At 41.9% G+C, this 18,330-nt stretch overlaps 1 protein-coding gene across 3 annotated transcripts; it reads left to right on the top strand.

Moving 5' to 3' along the window:
- The first annotated feature begins 823 nt into the window (after positions 1-823).
- On the top strand, positions 824-16,616 carry LOC108926696 (CTD small phosphatase-like protein 2-A). 3 transcript variants are annotated; one of them, XM_018739567.1, is made up of 14 exons: positions 824-1,025; positions 8,942-9,167; positions 10,714-10,849; positions 11,124-11,273; positions 11,494-11,727; positions 11,858-11,951; positions 12,488-12,599; positions 13,269-13,355; positions 14,396-14,482; positions 14,679-14,741; positions 14,880-14,959; positions 15,417-15,543; positions 15,623-15,718; positions 16,014-16,616. In XM_018739567.1, the coding sequence occupies exons 2-14, from the start codon at positions 8,982-8,984 to the stop codon at positions 16,077-16,079; spliced, it is 1,518 nt and encodes a 505-aa protein (XP_018595083.1). In that variant the 5' UTR covers positions 824-1,025; positions 8,942-8,981; the 3' UTR covers positions 16,080-16,616. The 3 variants fall into 3 exon arrangements, with proteins under 3 accessions (XP_018595083.1, XP_018595086.1, XP_018595084.1); XM_018739570.1 differs by lacking the exon at positions 8,942-9,167; XM_018739568.1 differs by lacking the exon at positions 13,269-13,355.
- Positions 16,617-18,330: the final 1,714 nt, after the last annotated feature.

Genomic DNA, 18,330 nt, shown 5'->3' with positions numbered 1-18,330 from the left:
TTACCAATTGATGTAGAGCTATTTTTCCCACAGATTTGAAAACACACTCCAGTTGCAGGTTATTTTATTAACGCTCTAGCGTTAATGGATATCACTCGGAAACGGGACCCTGGGCAGCAGCCCTTAAAAGTAGTCCGTTTCGGGACATTTAGGATCTAGTCCCATTCATCGTAGGACTGGGCTTCACCGTTACCATGGCAACCACTGCGCAACTCTCCATCTCCTCTCTCCAAAGGTGCGCAGCTCTCTGTAGCGGCTACTCCTTCCCATCGCGAAGAACGTTTCCTTGGAGTTACGTCGTGGGTAGCGTGACTTGTTTACCAGGTTTTCGGTATTTCCATGTTACTCTTCAGCGCAGTGCGAAAGGACACTTCCGCTTTGAAATCCATGTGGAAGGAACAGTACGTGACGTCGGGGACGCTGTAAATAATAAATTAATACTAATAGTAATACCACTTACATAGCGAATCCCTTCTTTCAAATTTTCAGGAAGCAAGCGATTCGTCTCTTCGTATTTGGAGTTGCAAGCAACGACGCTGTAGCGCATCATAAGGCATCTTTCCACTGGACCGCTTTATGAATAATTTCCATAACATGGTAAATGCCTCTCTTTTTGTGAAAGAATGTTTGCCGTCACGTGGTTTTAAAAAATGAAAATAAAAACCGTCCACATTTGACAGTCGTGAAATGATGGTCAGAACTCAGTCCCTCGAGCCACACTGAACCCTGCGCGTGCCAGCAGTTTAGGAAATGTGTAAGGGGGGGTGTGGTGCGTAAGACTGCTGCGCATGCGCCGACGGCCAGCTCATCCGGGTCTCTGCCATTGAGAGCATTGGTAAGGAGGCGGGAAATGGCGTCTGGAGGAGCAGCGCGAGAGCGGGTGGATGGTTCCTGAACACAGCGCACCGCCAACGGCTACAATCATCAGCAACAGCAGCAGGCCGTGCTCGCGCCGCCGCCGCTACCACCATAAGCTGGGCGAACGCGCGCGTACCTCGGCAACCGGGCACTGCAGCACTTAGCGGGTGAGTGAGCGCGGAAATTCTCGCGGCTTTTCGGCGTAGGGTATTGTGGGTGACAAGCAGAGTAAATATTTATTCGTGTAAACTAACGTTTCAGCGGACTACCTGCTGTGCACAAAAAAACAATCATTGGTGTATGGAGTTTAGGGAACTATACGCCAGAAGACGCATGCAGCAGTCTAAGCATATAAATGTAGTTGACTAGTGGTTAATTAAATGTCTAGTTAGTTAGTCCTCCAACCAATCAGCTCTTGCCAATTAGATAACATAACGGAGCTAGCTGTTGAGTAGACGGTTCTGTTACAGAAATAGTGTTGTGGGACTACCATAATTCTGCGCTGCTAATTAGCGAAACAGACAGTTAACTACAGTGTCTGCAGTACCTACCTAGTCAGTACCCAATTATGGTGATAAACTGGTATATGGACTACAAACACGGGAAGTTAAGGAAACGGCCCTGATGCTATTCACTAGTGATATGGCAAGACGATTCTGCGAACAGAAAATACCTGTTAGTGTTTCAGAGATCATTCCGGCGGTGGGTGTTAACTGTTAAGGCCGTGGCCTGAGTGATTTTTTTATTTCCCGCTCCGGGCTCGAGTGTGAGGCACGCCAGCTTCCTCTTCCCTTTCCCGGTACCTTCCGTCGCCGGCGTGGGGCGCTGTTAGCCAGCATGCTAGCGTGATAGAGTACACAGAATAACGTTTCATGCTAATTTCCAGGTTGCCTATACACACAGTGCAGGCGGGCCTGGCGCGGTGTCACTGAAGCGGGTTCAGTGTGACAGACTGATCCTCGGCTCCTTGGGGGGCGTTCCTCGCGCGCTCTGCTGCTTTGTGTGAAGTTCCGGCCCCGGTGACACTCCGTGCTCGCTACAGCAGCCCGAAGTGACTTTCAAATTGTGCACTCTCGTTCTATTTTTTTTCGTAGGTCGTGATAATTTAGATATCACATAATGCTCTTGTGACTAGTTGGTGCCATTTTTTTTTAAGTAAAATTGCTGCACTCTTCTTTGTTGTGGTGATTCCTCCGAGCCCCCAGCCTGTAGTCTACAGTGTAGATTGATGAGCTACATTCATTGCTGAAGACATTTCACAGCAGGAGCAGGAAAAGTGTGGCTGGCTGTGTGTGGAAAAACTTAAAAGCTACTGGACTGAAAGAAATATTTTGTGATATTCCTTGAAGAAAGTATAAAATTTATTCTCACTTTTTTTTCTGGCATTTTTATAAACAGCCCCAGTTTAATACTGTAAACTTTGTTCTTATCCAAGTACAGTAGTGGTTTGGATACATATTAACAAAAACATATAAGTCAAATGTTTTTTTTATTGCTGAATGAATCCATCCTGGAACTTGAACCTGCAGTCTTGTTCTTGGTTGTCACTGAGCCTTGCGTTTACTATGGTGTTTGTGTTAAATACCCCCTCGGACTTCCACTGCTCTGAGTAGCTGCTTATCATTTCAATACCAGTTTAGGCAGAGACTGTGCAACTTCATTAAGCTTCTTTGTCCAATTGCGACTTACAATTTTAGGTTTTGTATGATGTATTAGACTCTATTTTTATCTATGTCTATTAAATAGCTCTGTGTATCAGAATAGCTCTGATTGTACATTTCTGTCTTTGCCTTTCTAAACGAAATAAAGCAGAAAGTCTAGATGGGGCTTGCACTAGCTCACTGTAGTGAGTGTATTAGTGTATCCAGAGCATTGGGTGAGTCATGCTTTGTGCTGGTTAAAAATATGCACGGAGACTGAGGCAATAGAGCTGCTGTGTGTGTGCGTGTGCGTGCGCGCGCGCTCTCTCTCTCCCTTCTGCATGCTGTCAAGCACTGTTGCAGCAGCCCGCTTTGGCATGCGCTGCTGCCGCGAGGCTGCGTTGTTGCATGTCTCCTAGGGTTCTCCGGACTGCTGCCTGCTCTGTCTCTCTTAGAGCACAAATAAATATTGGTGCAAGTTGTCATGGGAAGGGAATGTTGAGCTGAGGAGGGCTGCTACTTATAAGTGACTTGTATCAGTCACCCACCCACTTCCCCAGCCTCCCTGGAGCTCTTTTTCTCTTCAGTTCCAGTGTTCACCTTTTAGGTACTCCAGAACTTACAGGACTTTGCATGCATCTTCAAATATATTAATGGCCTTTAAAGTAGTTACATTACTTGTACATCTAGCAGAATTTTTACTCCAAAGTAATGTACAAGTCGGGGGGGATTAGTAGTTTTAGATGGACAAACACCATGTATATTGTCAATGTATGCTAATGCCACCATTTTTTGCTGGTACATATTTCACAAGTAGCTGTTCATACAATTGAGTTAGAATTGTACTTTTTCCATTTGATTTATTCATTCACTCCTCTTCATTAAATCAGCTTGTTCTGTTTGACTGCAAGGGTGAAATTTCTGATCTGCCTACTGATGAGTTCTATCTTGATCATATAGCATCCCTGGACTTCCTTCATATTTACATTTGTTTGCTGATACTTCTCCAAAGCAACCTACAATGTTATGGTATTTACAGTTATTTACCTATTGATACAGCTGTTTTTTTTCCTTTTTTTACTGGAGCAATTTAGGGTATGCACCTTGTTCAAAGGTACTACAGGAAGTGAGGATTGAACCTGTGACCTCTGAACCCAAAGGCAGTACCTCTACTATGCTACAAACTGTCCCCAGAAGGTGATTGTGTGGTGCAATTTTTTTTTTTAGCTATTTGGAAATCAGGAGAGAAATGGATCTTAAAAATGCTTTGAAACCTTTCGAATACTGGAATGGATTCAGCAGTTCTGAGGGAGGCAGCTCATTTTCACCATACGGGAAATAAAAACTGATGGACATTTTGTTTTTGAACTTCTTGTGAGTGTGACCACTATGTGACCAGAGGTGGAGGAGTATGATGTTCTTGGCTGGGGTGTGGGAGTGAGCAGGTCCTATAGGAATTAGAGTGCAGATCCTTTTACTGTTCTGTAAGCCAAACTTGATTTATAGACACACAAAGCCAGTAGAGGGAGATGAGGAGAGAGACGTAAGAACGCTTTGGCAGGTCAAACGATGCCTGTAGAAGCATTCTAGATCAGTGGGAGGGGTTTGATGGCCGGAAGACCAAACAGGAGGGAGTTGGAATGAGTGAGGGTTCTTTTTTTTTTGTATGGGCAGCTTCATCATATTGTGTGAGTTCTTATTGGATGGTTGGATTCTTTCAGGAGCTATGCACTGAATTTTCAGTACCATCAAGTGAAATGTGTCCTTCACTTAGTTACATGTGAGACTGAGGGTCATAGGGTCAAATTTCACTGGTGATAATCTTTTAATAGCCTGTAACAAAATGCATCCTTTGGGTTTTTTTTTTTTTTTTTTGTGGTTAGAACCATTATTAGGGAATATAATCTACAGTAAGTATGAATGACTTGCTCACTTATCTAACTGCTTGTCCTGGATAGGATCGCAACAGTCCAGAGCCTGCCTGTGAAACAATGGGGCACAAGGCTGGGGGGGTGCTGCCTGAATCTGTCACCACACACTCTTTATGACCCATGAGCCACACTACAGTGAATTTAGTGCTTCCAGTTCAAGTCTTTGGAAAAAGGGACACTGGAGCCCCCGGAGTAAACCAATCAAGCAACAGGAGAACATGCAGACTCCACACAGGCTGAGTTAGGTTTGAACCAATGCCTGTCCTATGAGGCAATGAATGAATGACTGAACAAAATTCTTGTTCCTAGAAGGAAATTCATGTTTGCAGTGTACAACATATACATGCTTGCACACAACAGCAACCAAACATAAGTTTAAAAAAAAAAAAAAATATGGTGCCAAGTGAAATAAGTAGCACATAAATGAATATGTAAGCATATATAAATGCAAAACATTTTGATGCAAGGGAAGGAAGGAGTGGATTGCAATGAAATGAGTAAAGTGAGGTGATGCAGGTCGTGGTGGGACACAGCAGCTGAGTCATTAAGAGGTCATTCCCCGGTAGTGAAGGGGACTCATTGTAGGGCCTCTGGTGTGGCTCTTTGGGATGACACCCCTGGAGCAGCCTGTTGCTGGAAGTGCTTCTGTGTTTTACTATGGCGGTACGCTGAGGGTGTTAGTCATTGTCTGTGATGGACCCTATGAAGGTTTAGAGTTTACTAACAAGTCTACACCCCCAGTATTTTTACAACAGTCACTGAATTGTGCATTAGATTTCAGACAGTGAACTTCGGTGTCTGCATGAGTGTGGAAGGAAGCGGTGACTGGTAGATTCACTGCAGCATAACTGGACCGATGGATGTTGTGTCCGGTGTGGTGAATGAACCCAGGTTCTAAAAGAAATTGTGTGTTCAGTGAACATGATTGTGATGCATGAGGAAAAAGTTAAAACTGTTTATCTCAGAAGCACACAGTAATTGTAACGGAAACTATGCTGTTGAAGCTGTTGTTTTGCACTTTGAGAACTAATTTCTTTGTCTTAAAGTTCCCAGGTCACTTAAGGAGATTTTTCTGTTTAAGAAAGGAAAAGTGGATGGAGGTTCAACACAAATCTTAAGGCAAGTTTGTCCAATGTTTTGGGACCCCCACACTTGCAATACATACGGAGGTGTTTAATTGGTAAATTGTGTGGTTTCCTGAGTGCAGTACCAGTGTTTTCTGTTCTTCACCTGAGAGATGAAGCAGTAGGAGGTTTGACTGTGTAAAATTTGTGGGTAGCATGCTTTTTGAGGGCAACTCATTGGCACAGTGGGTAGTATTGGTGCTTCACAGCTCATGGGCTATGAGTGAATCTGGTTCAGTCTGTCTAGTTTGCACATTCTCCTTGTGTTTGAGTGGGTTTCCTTGTTGTGCTTTAGTTCCCTCTCACAGTCCAGAGACCTGTTTCAGTTAAATTGGTGACTGTGCCTTTTCATTGAACTTGAAAATAATATTTTACCTTAAATGCTGTACTGTTACGGCAGAAGTTATAATGGCTGTTATTTTGACTCATCCTTTGTATGAGTTGAGGTAGAGATTAAAATAGCACTGTGCTTTCAATTTTAATTTAAAGTTGCTGCAACACTGCTCCTGTGTTTAGATGCATAATCAAAGCAAATTGCTGATTTGTCAATAGACCTGTTCAGAAGTAATTTCTGAGTGAACCTCCTACCTGCTTTCTCTCCATGAACATCACCTCATAATGCACCTGATTACCACGGGTTAGCTGGCTATTTCATTGTCCCTACTTTTGTGGCCGGGTCTTCATTGAAGAAGATATCGTAAGGTGTGTGCCCCCCACAGTCTTTCAGAGCACACATGTTTTTTTCCTGATTGTATTGTAGACCTGGAAAGTCTTTGCAGTGTTTCTCTGTAGGCGATACTACTCCCACAGGGAGGTAAAATGGTCAGAAATGCAAATAGAATGCATTCATTACTGAGGACACTGAAAACTAACCAAGATGTGCTGCAACTGCTTTTTTTTAAACCAAAGTAATGGCTAATATTGACAGTAATGCCATCTTTTAGACGGGAGAACAGAACTACCATTTTTTTGGGGAGGGGGGACCATGTAGTCCTATTCCAATCCCGTGTTTGTTTATGATTTTTTTTTTCTTCTGCATTTATTGAAATATAAAGTAATTTTTAGAAAATGATGAATGCAAAAGCCTTCTGAACTGGGATCCTGGTTTAGTATCTCTCCTGCTTTATAGGTGGAATAATGGTCTCAGGAATCAGCATCCTGACTCACTGGACTTCTGTTCCAAAAAGGAACAGATGTGTGAATACGGTGGCCCAGTGAGCAAGATGGCATTTCATTACTGAGCTAAAATTAGAAAATGAAGGGGGGGAAAAAAAAAATACAAATCAACACTTCTCTATAAATCTTGGGAGGCTCTACTGTTCCATAAGATCTGATCATAGCAGGTTCATGGAGGTTTACTGCACCTTCCATAGTCTGTAGAGTTGGACTTGTGATGCAACTTTTATTTATGGAAGTAAAATGCAGTCATCACCTGAGAGATGAGCATCCAGCTCACAAGAGCTCAAGGTTATGAATGCTGTCGTTCAGTACCCCTACTTCGGTTTACAAAATATTCCTTCCTATTTACAAAGACTTTTTTTTTTTTTTTTTTTTTTTTTTTGATTTTCCGTGACTCCTGACAGATGAGCAGCACAAGACCGGTGCTGCCATGTGGTCTTTCTTGCAGTTCTGCTTTAGCATGTGTTGCATTGATTGCTATAACTCTGTTGCCTCTTGTTTACTGGTTTGCCCTGTTAGTCTTTGTGACCATGGGCCCAATCTGTATTTGTGGTCCCTGTTTGGACTACTCAAATGGTACCAACTTGCTTGGTGAGTGTGAATCCATTGCATTTCTCTTTTTCCGTCATCTTTAATGTTTGGTTTTTCGCATTAAAATGAATACGTAAGCATATGAGATGCTGCAACTGTATTGTTTGTGTGATACATAATGGCTGTTTATGGCTGAACAGCTCAGTCATACAAAGTATTGAAGAATAGTTAATGAAGGGACACAACCTTGTTGTGTTATGGTAACTAGTGATGATGATTTCTGATGTAATTGTGTCCTCTTTAATGGATTTTGGTGATATTCTGCTATAAGCAGCTATCAGTTTTGGAGCTCTGATACCTTTCAGGCAGTTTTTCTTACTGAATTCACAATACTTTGAAAGGAATTACGTTTACAAGAAATAGCAATACAACGGGTTTCCCAGGAATGAATAGCCTTTGTAAGGCGGGAACGCTACAGTTGCATTCTAGAGTCCTGCCAGTTGACTGTCCACTACGAGCGAAAGCCGCTTGCTCTTCATTTCACTGTCTGCACACTTGCAGAACATTCAGCGGAAAATTCTGGTTGCTTAGCTGTTGTTACTGTTGAGTAGCACTGTTTCTGATAAGGAAGTCTTTGTTTTGATACAGAGAGCACACTACCGAGTGAAACGTGTTGATCGAGGCCTTTCGTCAATGTGTCCTGGAGGCCAAAACTGAGAATGAATTTTGTGTGGTGCTACATTAAATCAAGATGTTTTACTTTTACGTGTTTGTTTGATTGGTGCTCTAAAACAATGGCGGTCAACAGATGGCAGCAGTCCTACCAAACCAAATATGTGTGGCACATCACTCTTACCAGAAGTGCATGAATGGAAAGTGGAAAGAAGGCCATTAGTCATGAAGTGTTGATTTGCAAAGATGAACCCACCCAGCTGCTCATCCTAGGGTTAGAGTTAGGGTTAACCTTAGCAGAAGGAAAGCATGTAGAATAAATGTATATTTGTATTTAAGTGGCAATACACTTAAATGCTTAATCTTATTTCCAGCATAAAGTGTAGAAGGGGCAGCGTTTTGCATTCACAGTGCACTCCAGTGCCCTGGCATCGTGTGCTCCCTTTCGTATTGTGGCATGTGGAGTGCGACAGCCCTTGTCTGGTCAGGCTTGTAAAAGGTGTACTTCCCTCGGGACCCTGTTCCTTCCGGTGCACATGAACTGTCCCACCCTTCTCTGGATAGTGTGTTTGGCTGGTGTGGGGGAGGGTGGCCCATGAGCTTGGTTCTATGGGATCTGGGCGTGCTTTGGACTGAATCGGTGCAGTGCTGCTTCTGCACAGGAAATGGGCTCTTGAGTACAACCAGATGTTAGTAGCTGCAGTTGTGGGTGTTTGTCCTGTAGATCAGCTTTCGGTGCAGGACTTCAGCTGTACATTTTCAGGATAGGTTTCAGTGGGTCCTCTGCAGTCATGCTTATAACATCATCAGTTCCTCCTCTTCATTGCTGAGATGATTTATGTTTTGACTCGTTGCTACACTACATAGGTGCCTGAGGACATAGTTGTTCTAACTCTTAACTTATTCACATTAAACATCAAATTGTTTAATAGTTTGTGCTCTTTGTTTTCCTACCTCCCCTCTTTACCCCTCTCCATTTCCTCCTTCTGATTTCTCTTTACTCCAGTCTCTACCTTTTGTTAGTTTTACATGCAACAGATGGGACAATGAGGCTGAGAATGCGCAAGGCTTCTCAGCAGATGAGCCCCACCCACATGCCCCGTCCATCCCGGACCAAGCGGAGATGTTCGGAGGTGGAGGAGTGCTCGCCGGTGGGCAGGGGGAGGGCAGACAAGAGCAACGTGCAGCTTTTCTCCAGCATAAAGAAGTTGATCAGAGGAAGTGCTGTTGAGGTATTGGTACTGCAGGCATGTCTCATAATGAAGCTTCTTGAAAGCCAGACTTCATGCAGATTTATTCTATGAATATTGTCTTTGTCACATGCCTGGTCCCATAATGTCCCTGGAAGGTAATTTACTTTGTTGCTGTGTATAAAGAACTAGGGGCTTCACTTGTCCAGTGGCTATAGTCTCAACCATGATTTTTTTTTTTTTTTTTCCTTCCTCCATCGCTGCTGTTCAAAAACCACTCAATTTTTGTTTATTGACATGTTCATACAATTAGTGAACTCTCTAACTGGTCCCATAAATACTGCCTTTGATCCTAAGATATTAATTTTATTTTCCTCTTAAGCTGACAAGACATTTAAGTTATATGAAGCTTGTAGTAATTTTTTCCAAAAGTGTGTGTGTGTTTACCTGGAAGAAATGTGACTAATTTAAGTTCTTTTGCAGTTAAGAGACGGGAAACAAATTTGTCATTTTCTAAGATAACCTTTTAATGTGTGCCCCATTAAACAAATGCAAATTTATTAAATACTGGCATTCTAAAGATGTAAATAAACAGATGCAGAAAAAAACTGTTACCCGGTTATGTGTTCAATAACATGTTCTGTACAAATACATTAGATCAAGCACTTTGTGAACCAGAATTTCTAGATAATCCTATATATCAATTTATTTTCTAGTTCAAATGTATTATTGAGAATTTTGTGCTCACAAAATAATTTGTTTTGCAGTATGGAAATGTATTTTAACCCATGAAGGTCACTGAAGTCAGATCCTTTTAAGTAATCATGAATTAGTCCTTTTCAGTTATGTCAGTTGTGTTATGCAGTAGCTGTCAAAGCAACACATTATCTTAATCTCCATATTGGGGGATGGGGTATGGGTAGAACAGAGTACAGTCGTCATCATTTGCAAAAATCTCACATAAAATTAAAGTAGGATATTATGCAAAACCTACTGAAAACAATCTATTGCAAAAAAGATAATGCACATTAAAAAATGGAGGAATGTGCAGGCTTGTTCCTGCAGTAGTGTGTTCATTTTTTGAAAATTCTCTGATAGGTTTCTGATAAACTCATGAAGCTGATTTATGCACAGTACAATATTCTTTTTCTGTTTTGAAAGTGCTTTCTAATATGACTTCTACTCCAGAGTTGCAGCCTTTCACACAAAATCAACGTTAAACAAGCAAGCGCTTGGTGCAGACTGAGTATTCCACTTCTCGGACATGCATCTTCATCTGATTTCAGAAATAGGACTGTTTTCTCAGATTTCACTAGCAAAAGTTTGTGTTGTAAACAGTGTTTCTCTATTTATTCATAATATTATATCCAAAATGTGCAGTTATAGTGGAAATGAAGCCATAAGTATCTTGCTACCTTTATTTAATGCCAGAGTATAATGTCCCTTGATGTACTATACAGTGCACAGATGGTGTAAAGGGTTAGCTAGTGGGATTAAGGAAGTGACAGATCACCTGACACTTGGGGTACTACTGATAAGTAACACTCAAATAAAAAGTCATTCAGATGACTTTTGCTGCCCCTTTCAGGGGGAGCAGGAGAACCCAGCAAAGAGAAGACGCCTCAACTGCACGGTAGGCAAGAGTCTGATCACATCGACAATGAAGACAGACATGCCCAGCACAACTGTGCCCAGGGCCCGCAGGAGGAGTCCCGCCAATGGCCGTGAGTTGCTAGCATGTGCTTAGTGACTAGTTGTGGTCCACCCAAGAAGCACACTAAGATCTGTGTGGATGAGTGCTGCTTTGTTTATCTTTGTCTCATGTTTCTCACTTTCACTTAGTTATTTTTGTCTTCTGAAACCTATGGGGGAGATGGTTTGATCTTCATTCGCATCTTATATTGCTGTGACCATATCTTGTATGAGCGCACTTGGTGGAGTCTAGCCAAATACCAAACTATTGCAGCCAAATGATTTTCTGTCTCCTTGGTTCCTCAGACACTAGGAACCATGACACAGGCAAACCTGTGAAGCCCAATGGAAAGCTGGAGGAGCCTGCAGAAGCTGTGAGCAGCCCACCCCGTACCACACTGCTGGGGACATTCTTCTCCCCAGTCTTCAACTACTTCTCACCAGCAAATAAGAATGGTAAAGAAACCCAGGCAGGGGCTTCCAACCCCTAATCCCTACTTTCGGGGTGTAAACTGGAAGTAAAATCAGTTTGCTTGTCTGCATACAACCAGTGAGTGTTCTCTAAAGTACTTGCTCAGTCTAACCTCGTTCTTTGTTCCTCTGATTTTGTCTGTTCCGCTCTCCTGACCATCTGTATTGTCCTTTTAACATTTGCTGTCCATTCCCATCCCCGCAGGGACATCAGGCTCAGACTCCCCGGGGCAGGCGGTAGAAGCAGAGGAAATTGTTAAGCAACTTGACATGGAGCAAGTGGAGGAGACCCCCATCAGCACCGCCACCTCTACTGAGGGAATGTGCATCCCCTTCTACCCCAATGCCCCACCTGTGCCCCTGCGCCCAGCTCTTCCCACAGACAGCACCACCGAGGAAGGGGAGATCCTCACAGACTCTGACCTGCCTCCTCTCACAGGTACCCTGGTGTAAGGCAGTGGTAAATGTCAGTGCTGGGTCTGTGGCTTGGAGCCTCTGGAGAGGGAGTTTGAAGAAGTTCTGTTCCACATACTCATTGTGATCTTTTTTTGTCATTTGGTGACCCTCAGCCCCTGGATTGGCCCCAAACAGTGGCTACGTTGAGGTCCCCCCCACCGTACCTACAGAGGGAACGTATGAAGAAGACTGGGAGGTTTTTGATCCGTGAGTATAGCTCGGATACTACTATGGGTACACGTCACCATGCTTGCAGTGAATAAATATCAATATACATTAATTAGTTGCAAATACAGATCTAAAACATTCTAATATATTTCTAATTAGAAGTAAAGAAGGTAAGCCTTTCTGGTGTTGTGTTTTTGGTGGGGGGGAATTTTTGAAATTTTTTTTAAATACTGTAAAATTTTCTAAAGTAGAACATATGGTATGTCTGTCATTTCATGCTGAAGCAAGTTGTGTACATTCTGCATCATACAATACCAGGGACAAAGATGAGATTATACATTATTTTAAAACATTGTGGCATACTGGACATGTCAGCTTTAGAGAGGAGGTAGAGTGTGGACCTGGAGTGTTGACTGAAGCTCATTTTATCCTTTCTTGCTTTATTAAGATCTTTTTCTATCCAGATTATAAGGCAGTGTTGCACATGATACTACCTCTTCTAAGGCTGTCGACCAACGTCGTCATAACATCTGTGACAGTGGTTCGTACGGTGTGTTTTTCTGCATCGCCTGCAGGTACTTTTTCATTAAACATGTGCCCCCTCTTACGGAGGAACAGCTCACCCGCAAGCCAGCGCTTCCGCTCAAGACGCGAAGCACACCTGAATTCTCCCTCGTCCTTGACCTGGTGAGCAGGGGACTCTACAGCACCCCAGTGGGCTGAGGAGATTAGGCTTTCATTAACTAATTTACATTTAGGCATGTGCCAAATGCATTTCTACAAAGCAATATATAACAGAGTAAACAAAAGTGCATTTAGTAGCAGGCAGAGAGCTGTCAATACAGGTGCAAAGTTATTGATCATACTGTAATTTTACAAATTAGTTAAGTAGATGCTTATAGCAGTGACATTCAGATAACAAATATGTGGATCATAGTAGCAGATGGTGTTGGACTAATTTATGAAACTGTTAGGAGGGAAATGGATCAGAAATGGATGTCTTGAGTGCTGGAAAGGATTCAGCAGTTCTGAGCATCAGTATGAGTTTATTCCACCACATTGAGCCCAATAGTGAGAAGTGTCAAGCTTTCAGTTTTAGGCCTCTTGTGAGTAGAACCATGAGGCAGTAGTCTTGTTTGCGTGTAGGAAATGAAGTTCCGATGAAGTGCTGATCCTTAGATTGTCTTGTAGGCTGTAACCAGATTGTATGAAATTCATACCTGTATCAAGTCCAACAATTTACTGTGTATAGCCCCAGCCCAAAACAAGCAATGTCTCCATTGTGTCAAGTGTTTGTCCAAAACCATCTGTATGAGCCAGCTGATAATGGCACAATTAAGTCTGTTTGAATTACAGGTCGTACGACACATGGGGAAAAGGAGCTTGACATGGGCAGCCAAAGGAGGCCAGAGTAGAGAGACCAGGAGGGAAGACATGGGAAAGGTCAAAAAGAGCTCACACTGCAGCATTCTCTGTTAGTGCTAGAAGTTTGATGGGCAGAAACCAGAAGACCAGATAGAAGGGACCTGCACTAGCTTAGGTGAGATACATCATAGCATGGACAAGTAGCTATGTAGTGTGGTGGCTGCACAATCAAATTATGGCTTCTATATGCTGGGAGGAGTGGAATGAGTGCATTGTTGCTCCCAGGTTGTGGATTGGCAAAGTTAATAAGACAAGCGACTTGTCTAGTTTGATACAGTCACGAAACGGTGAATGGACCTGCTGGGAGCTCTATCCCAGTCTTTGAAAAGTTAAGTTATAGATGCGTATCGGTCATAGAGGTGCCGATATTAGAGTGATGCTGTAACACAAGAGGATATACACTCACAAGCCACTTTTATAGACACTTTGCTAGTACTAGGTGGGACCTTTGTATGCCACCACAACAGCATGAATTCTGCAACAAGGTTCTAGCATTCCATAGGGTTCTTGGTCATTTTGGATTGACACATTCACAGTGGGGTTTTTTTTTTTTTTTTTTGGTGGCATCATATTCCACCTCATCCCAGAGATATATTTTATGGTCCTGAGAGGGAGGGTTTGTGTAGGCTTTTAAAGTAAAGGCATTTTTGGGTTTGTGGAAATATCCTGAGATTTGTGCTTCATGATGCAGCACAGTGATCAGAGCTGCTCCCCTACACTTAGAAGCCAGGTTTAAATCCTGCTGAAGGGTTTGGGCAAGGTGCTTACCCTGAAATAATGCAGTAGAAGTTACCTAGCTCTTTAAATTGGCTGTAAGTTGCTTTGGAGAAAAGCCTCAGTAAAATAAATGTGAATGTAAAAATGTTATACATCATTAATCACTAAGTCCCTTTGGAAAGGGAAGTGGGAGACAAGGAAACTTTTCTTTAGACCTCAAAAGAAAATCATATTGGTGGCAGGAAAAAAAAAAAAAAAAAAAAAAAACAATATAGCTTAGCATTCATTACAACTTGTTTCTTAGTAAATTGGTTTTGTTTCCTGTTCTTGTGCCTCTTCAGGATGAAACATTGGTGCATTGTAGCTTGAATGAGCTGGAGGACGCAGCCCTTACCTTTCCTGTTCTCTTTCAAGATGTCATATACCAGGTATGGGACGCTTCCCTTGTGGACACCACCTGTGCTTTACAGGTGATCCTGAGTGTACGTTGAGTTTCTATCATTCAGTAGACATTATTCCCTAATGTATTAGCCCTTGATGGTTATTCTGCTCACAAGCACATGACATGGGCTGTATGTGATAACTCTGGGCAAGTGAAAATGACCAGTCTTTGCCTGCCCACAGGTGTATGTGCGGTTGAGGCCTTTCTTCAGAGAGTTTCTCGAGCGCATGTCTCAGATTTACGAGGTGAGAGATGCCTTTTCGTTCTGGGTATAAATTATTCATGGAGTCTGTCCTTGATCCTCTGCATCACATGTGCCCATATAATGTGTTTTAATGATTTTAACAACACTGATCCAGGTACTGGTCAATATTTATCCACAGATTATCCTCTTCACTGCCTCCAAGAAAGTTTATGCAGACAAACTGCTTAACATCCTTGACCCCAAGAAGCAGCTGGTCAGGTGAGTTTAAATGCTTATACTAGCTAAATGTGTACTTATCTCTTCTGGCTCTGTGTGTGTATATATATGTGTGTGTGTGTGTGTGTATGTATATATAGATAACAGTTAATGTAAGGCTCTTTAAAAATGTAGCTTCCTGTGTTCATTTTCTCTGACAGTTGTCACACTTGTCAATAGTTTGTACTGAACTGTCTTGTGTATCCGTTCATTGCATGAGCAATCTCCAGGATAAACCCTCATTTGTAACAGTACCCACTTCAACACATGCATGTACCATTCAGAGCAAGGATATGGTTACAGGATAGGTGCTGATAGTTGTGGAAGTGTGTGCTAAGCTCTTGGGTGTATTCAGGTATCACCTCTAGTTGCCGTACATTATTGATCAGAAGTTCTAGATTTAGGAGTCATTGATTTTATTTCTTTTTTGAACCCCCCCCAACTCCACTATTCTTTCCAGGCACAGGCTATTTCGAGAACATTGTGTCTGTGTACAAGGAAACTACATAAAGGATTTAAATATTCTCGGGAGAGATCTTTCCAAGACCATAATAATTGATAATTCACCACAAGCCTTTGCTTATCAGGTGAGTTCTTTGTCCTGAAGGATGTTTGTTCTTTGTTTGTTGAGCAGTTGGTAACAACACTCTTTGATAACTTTAATAGCTTTCCAACGGGATTCCCATTGAGAGCTGGTTCATGGACAAGAATGATAATGAGCTCCTGAAGCTGGTTCCTTTCTTAGAAAAACTGGTTGAACTGGTATGTGTAATGCTTTGCATCCATATTTTTAATTTAGATACAATGATAGCCCATCATTATAGCGTTCCAGTGTGTGTGGTGTGTGTTTTTTGGGTCCATCAAAGGTCCAAAAATGTATGTTGCTCTTCTGTACTGTCGGGTATCTGCCTATATGTAGGTGTGAATTTCCTGTAGTGTTGTCTAGGCATTTGTCAGTCCTTATCATATCTCCCTGATAATCCCTCTACCCTCAGAACTTGCTCTCTGGGTATTGGTATGTTTAACCAGATGTTAATAGCACTTTCCTGTGGCCTAGAATGAGGACGTACGGCCCCACGTACGCGAACGATTCCGCCTGCATGATCTGCTCCCTCCAGACTGAAGTTTTCCTAAGGCTGTCCTGTGCAGTAGACTGAGGAAACCAAGACCGAACAACTCCACACAGGCAGACTTCAGCAACTCCTTGGATTACAACGTAAAATGTTGCCATTATTGTTAATTTGTTTTTTTTAATGTACAAACCTCATTGCTTTTAAAATGATTATTGCAAAAAGACAGATTAAACTTTTGGAAAGTGACATTTATGACAAAATCTATAAATACACATTCATTACTAGTATACATATGTACAAACCTATTTTACATATATATTTGAGCACACCTATTTAAAGTATAGGCAAGAACATGGAGGATCATCCACAACTGACCTGCTTGTTCCTCAGAGGGGTGTCCTGTCTTGGCCTGACAAGTGGCTGCCAGAGGGGCTGGGTGAAGCAGTCCCTAAACGTGTTTGTTCCAGAACAGAAGCGGATGGCATATGCTGTTTGCTACCCTGTGTGGCGCTCTTGACACTTGTCATATCAGCTGGATTGGCCAGTAAAAAAAAAAAAAAAAACTTGTGTGCGTGCCTGTTTTTTTTTTTTTTGCCATATCATTTCAATAAGCATTCCTTTTTTTCTGTTGCATTTTGTATTTTCATCTGGTAGTGTACTTGTCCTATCCATCCCCTGCTTTGTGGTGTTTTGGGGGAATTAGGGGTATATCTGGTTTTAGTCTGTCTTTCATAACTACAGTAACATGCATTTATACTTTTGTATTTTTTTAATCCTACTGATGGCTACTTCAGTAACTTGCCAGTTAGTCATTTGTGTCCCTTACTAAGCCCGAGCAAATCATAATAGTCCACTATGTTAACCATTTTTTTTTTTTTTTTTTACCTAGTTTTGCCATTTATTTTAGTTTTTACTGTACTGTGCTTTTGCAACAAGTTGGCAATGTGGGCAGGGGCAGTTTATGCAGCTATAAATTTGTCAAATATACCTGTCACCCCTTGCTGGTGGCTTCTAAAATGAATGCTTTTATGAAACTAGTATGTGTGTCCTGTATGTTGACACTGCCTCACTGAATGGGCTGAAATACTGCAGCTGTACTGAGATGTAAAGTGTTTAGCTTTCAGTTGGAGTAAGAGGTGTGAATTGGGCAGATGTTCAATGTAGCATGCAGTGGACACCTTGTTTCTTCACCAACTTCAGTTGATGGAGTGGGGTAGTCTCTTCAAACAGCCCTATCTGTAGCACTAGCACATCAGCAGAACATTTCATCACTGTGGTTTTAGCCAGTCTTTGGGGTTTGTTTAAATCCTGTATCTTTTTTTTTTATTTTTTTTTTTTTTTAATTAAAACTGTAGTAAAAAGTACTGACCTCACCTGTAATGAATTTTTGCTTGATAAACTTGACTTCATTGCTTGGAGGCAGTGGACCCTGTGTTTCCATTCATTTTATCCAGTCCATCTTTTTTTTTTTTTTTTTTTTTTTTTTTTTTTCTTCTTTCAAGGATAGGTTTCTTCCTTTTTTTAAAAAAAAAAAAAAAAAAAAATACAGGTTGATCATTCATTGCCTTTTTTGACTGCATTATCATGCATATGGGGCCTGGACCCTAAGTGAATGTAGCCCTGAGGTGTCTGCCAACCAGGCTGGGACTCTCTTGCACCATGAGTGTTATATATACATATATTGTATATGAGTGTCTGTGCGTATGCATGTGTGTGTGTCCCCACCCCCTCCTTCCAGGCAGCTTCTATTTACAAGTCCCAGTGTTGTATATCCCCTTTGCTGTCATTCCAAACTGCAGGTGAAAAGTGACAATCGAGCCCTGGTGAATCAGAAAGCACTAAACCTGCCCTTTTTGGACAATGTCATTCTGTTAATTTTTATGGGCACTTGCTGTGGTCTAAGTAAAGAAGTCCAGGGCAAGTACAAAAATGGTTCTTGAAATTACATTTCAAATGTCCAAAGATGTGCACTAATGCCGTTCAGCTGAAGCAGGTCAAGGGAGTAGTGCTGTCCTTATTTTGTCAGTCCTAGGTATCACTTTGGTCCCATGCTGAAGTGATGGAGATTGTAATAATGGTATTAAATATGAGTGGTGCATGTAAGGCCACTAGTTTCTTTATACCCATATTAATATGGATTTGTTCTCCAAAAACATGGCAACTATTCAAGATGTGATTTTTAAAATTGTGCTGCAGTGAGGGGTGCACACACTAATAAAACCACTTTTCAGTTGGTGCTTGTGTGGGGGTGGGAATTCTCACCAGCAGTTTTCTGTAACTGATCAAATTGAGTGTGTCAAT

This window comes from Scleropages formosus, chromosome 11 (genome assembly GCF_900964775.1).
Source record: "Scleropages formosus chromosome 11, fSclFor1.1, whole genome shotgun sequence".
In the NCBI taxonomy this organism is placed as follows: Eukaryota; Metazoa; Chordata; class Actinopteri; order Osteoglossiformes; family Osteoglossidae; genus Scleropages; species Scleropages formosus.
Note: the sequence above shows the minus strand (reverse complement) of the source record. Positions and strands in the feature narration are given on the sequence as shown.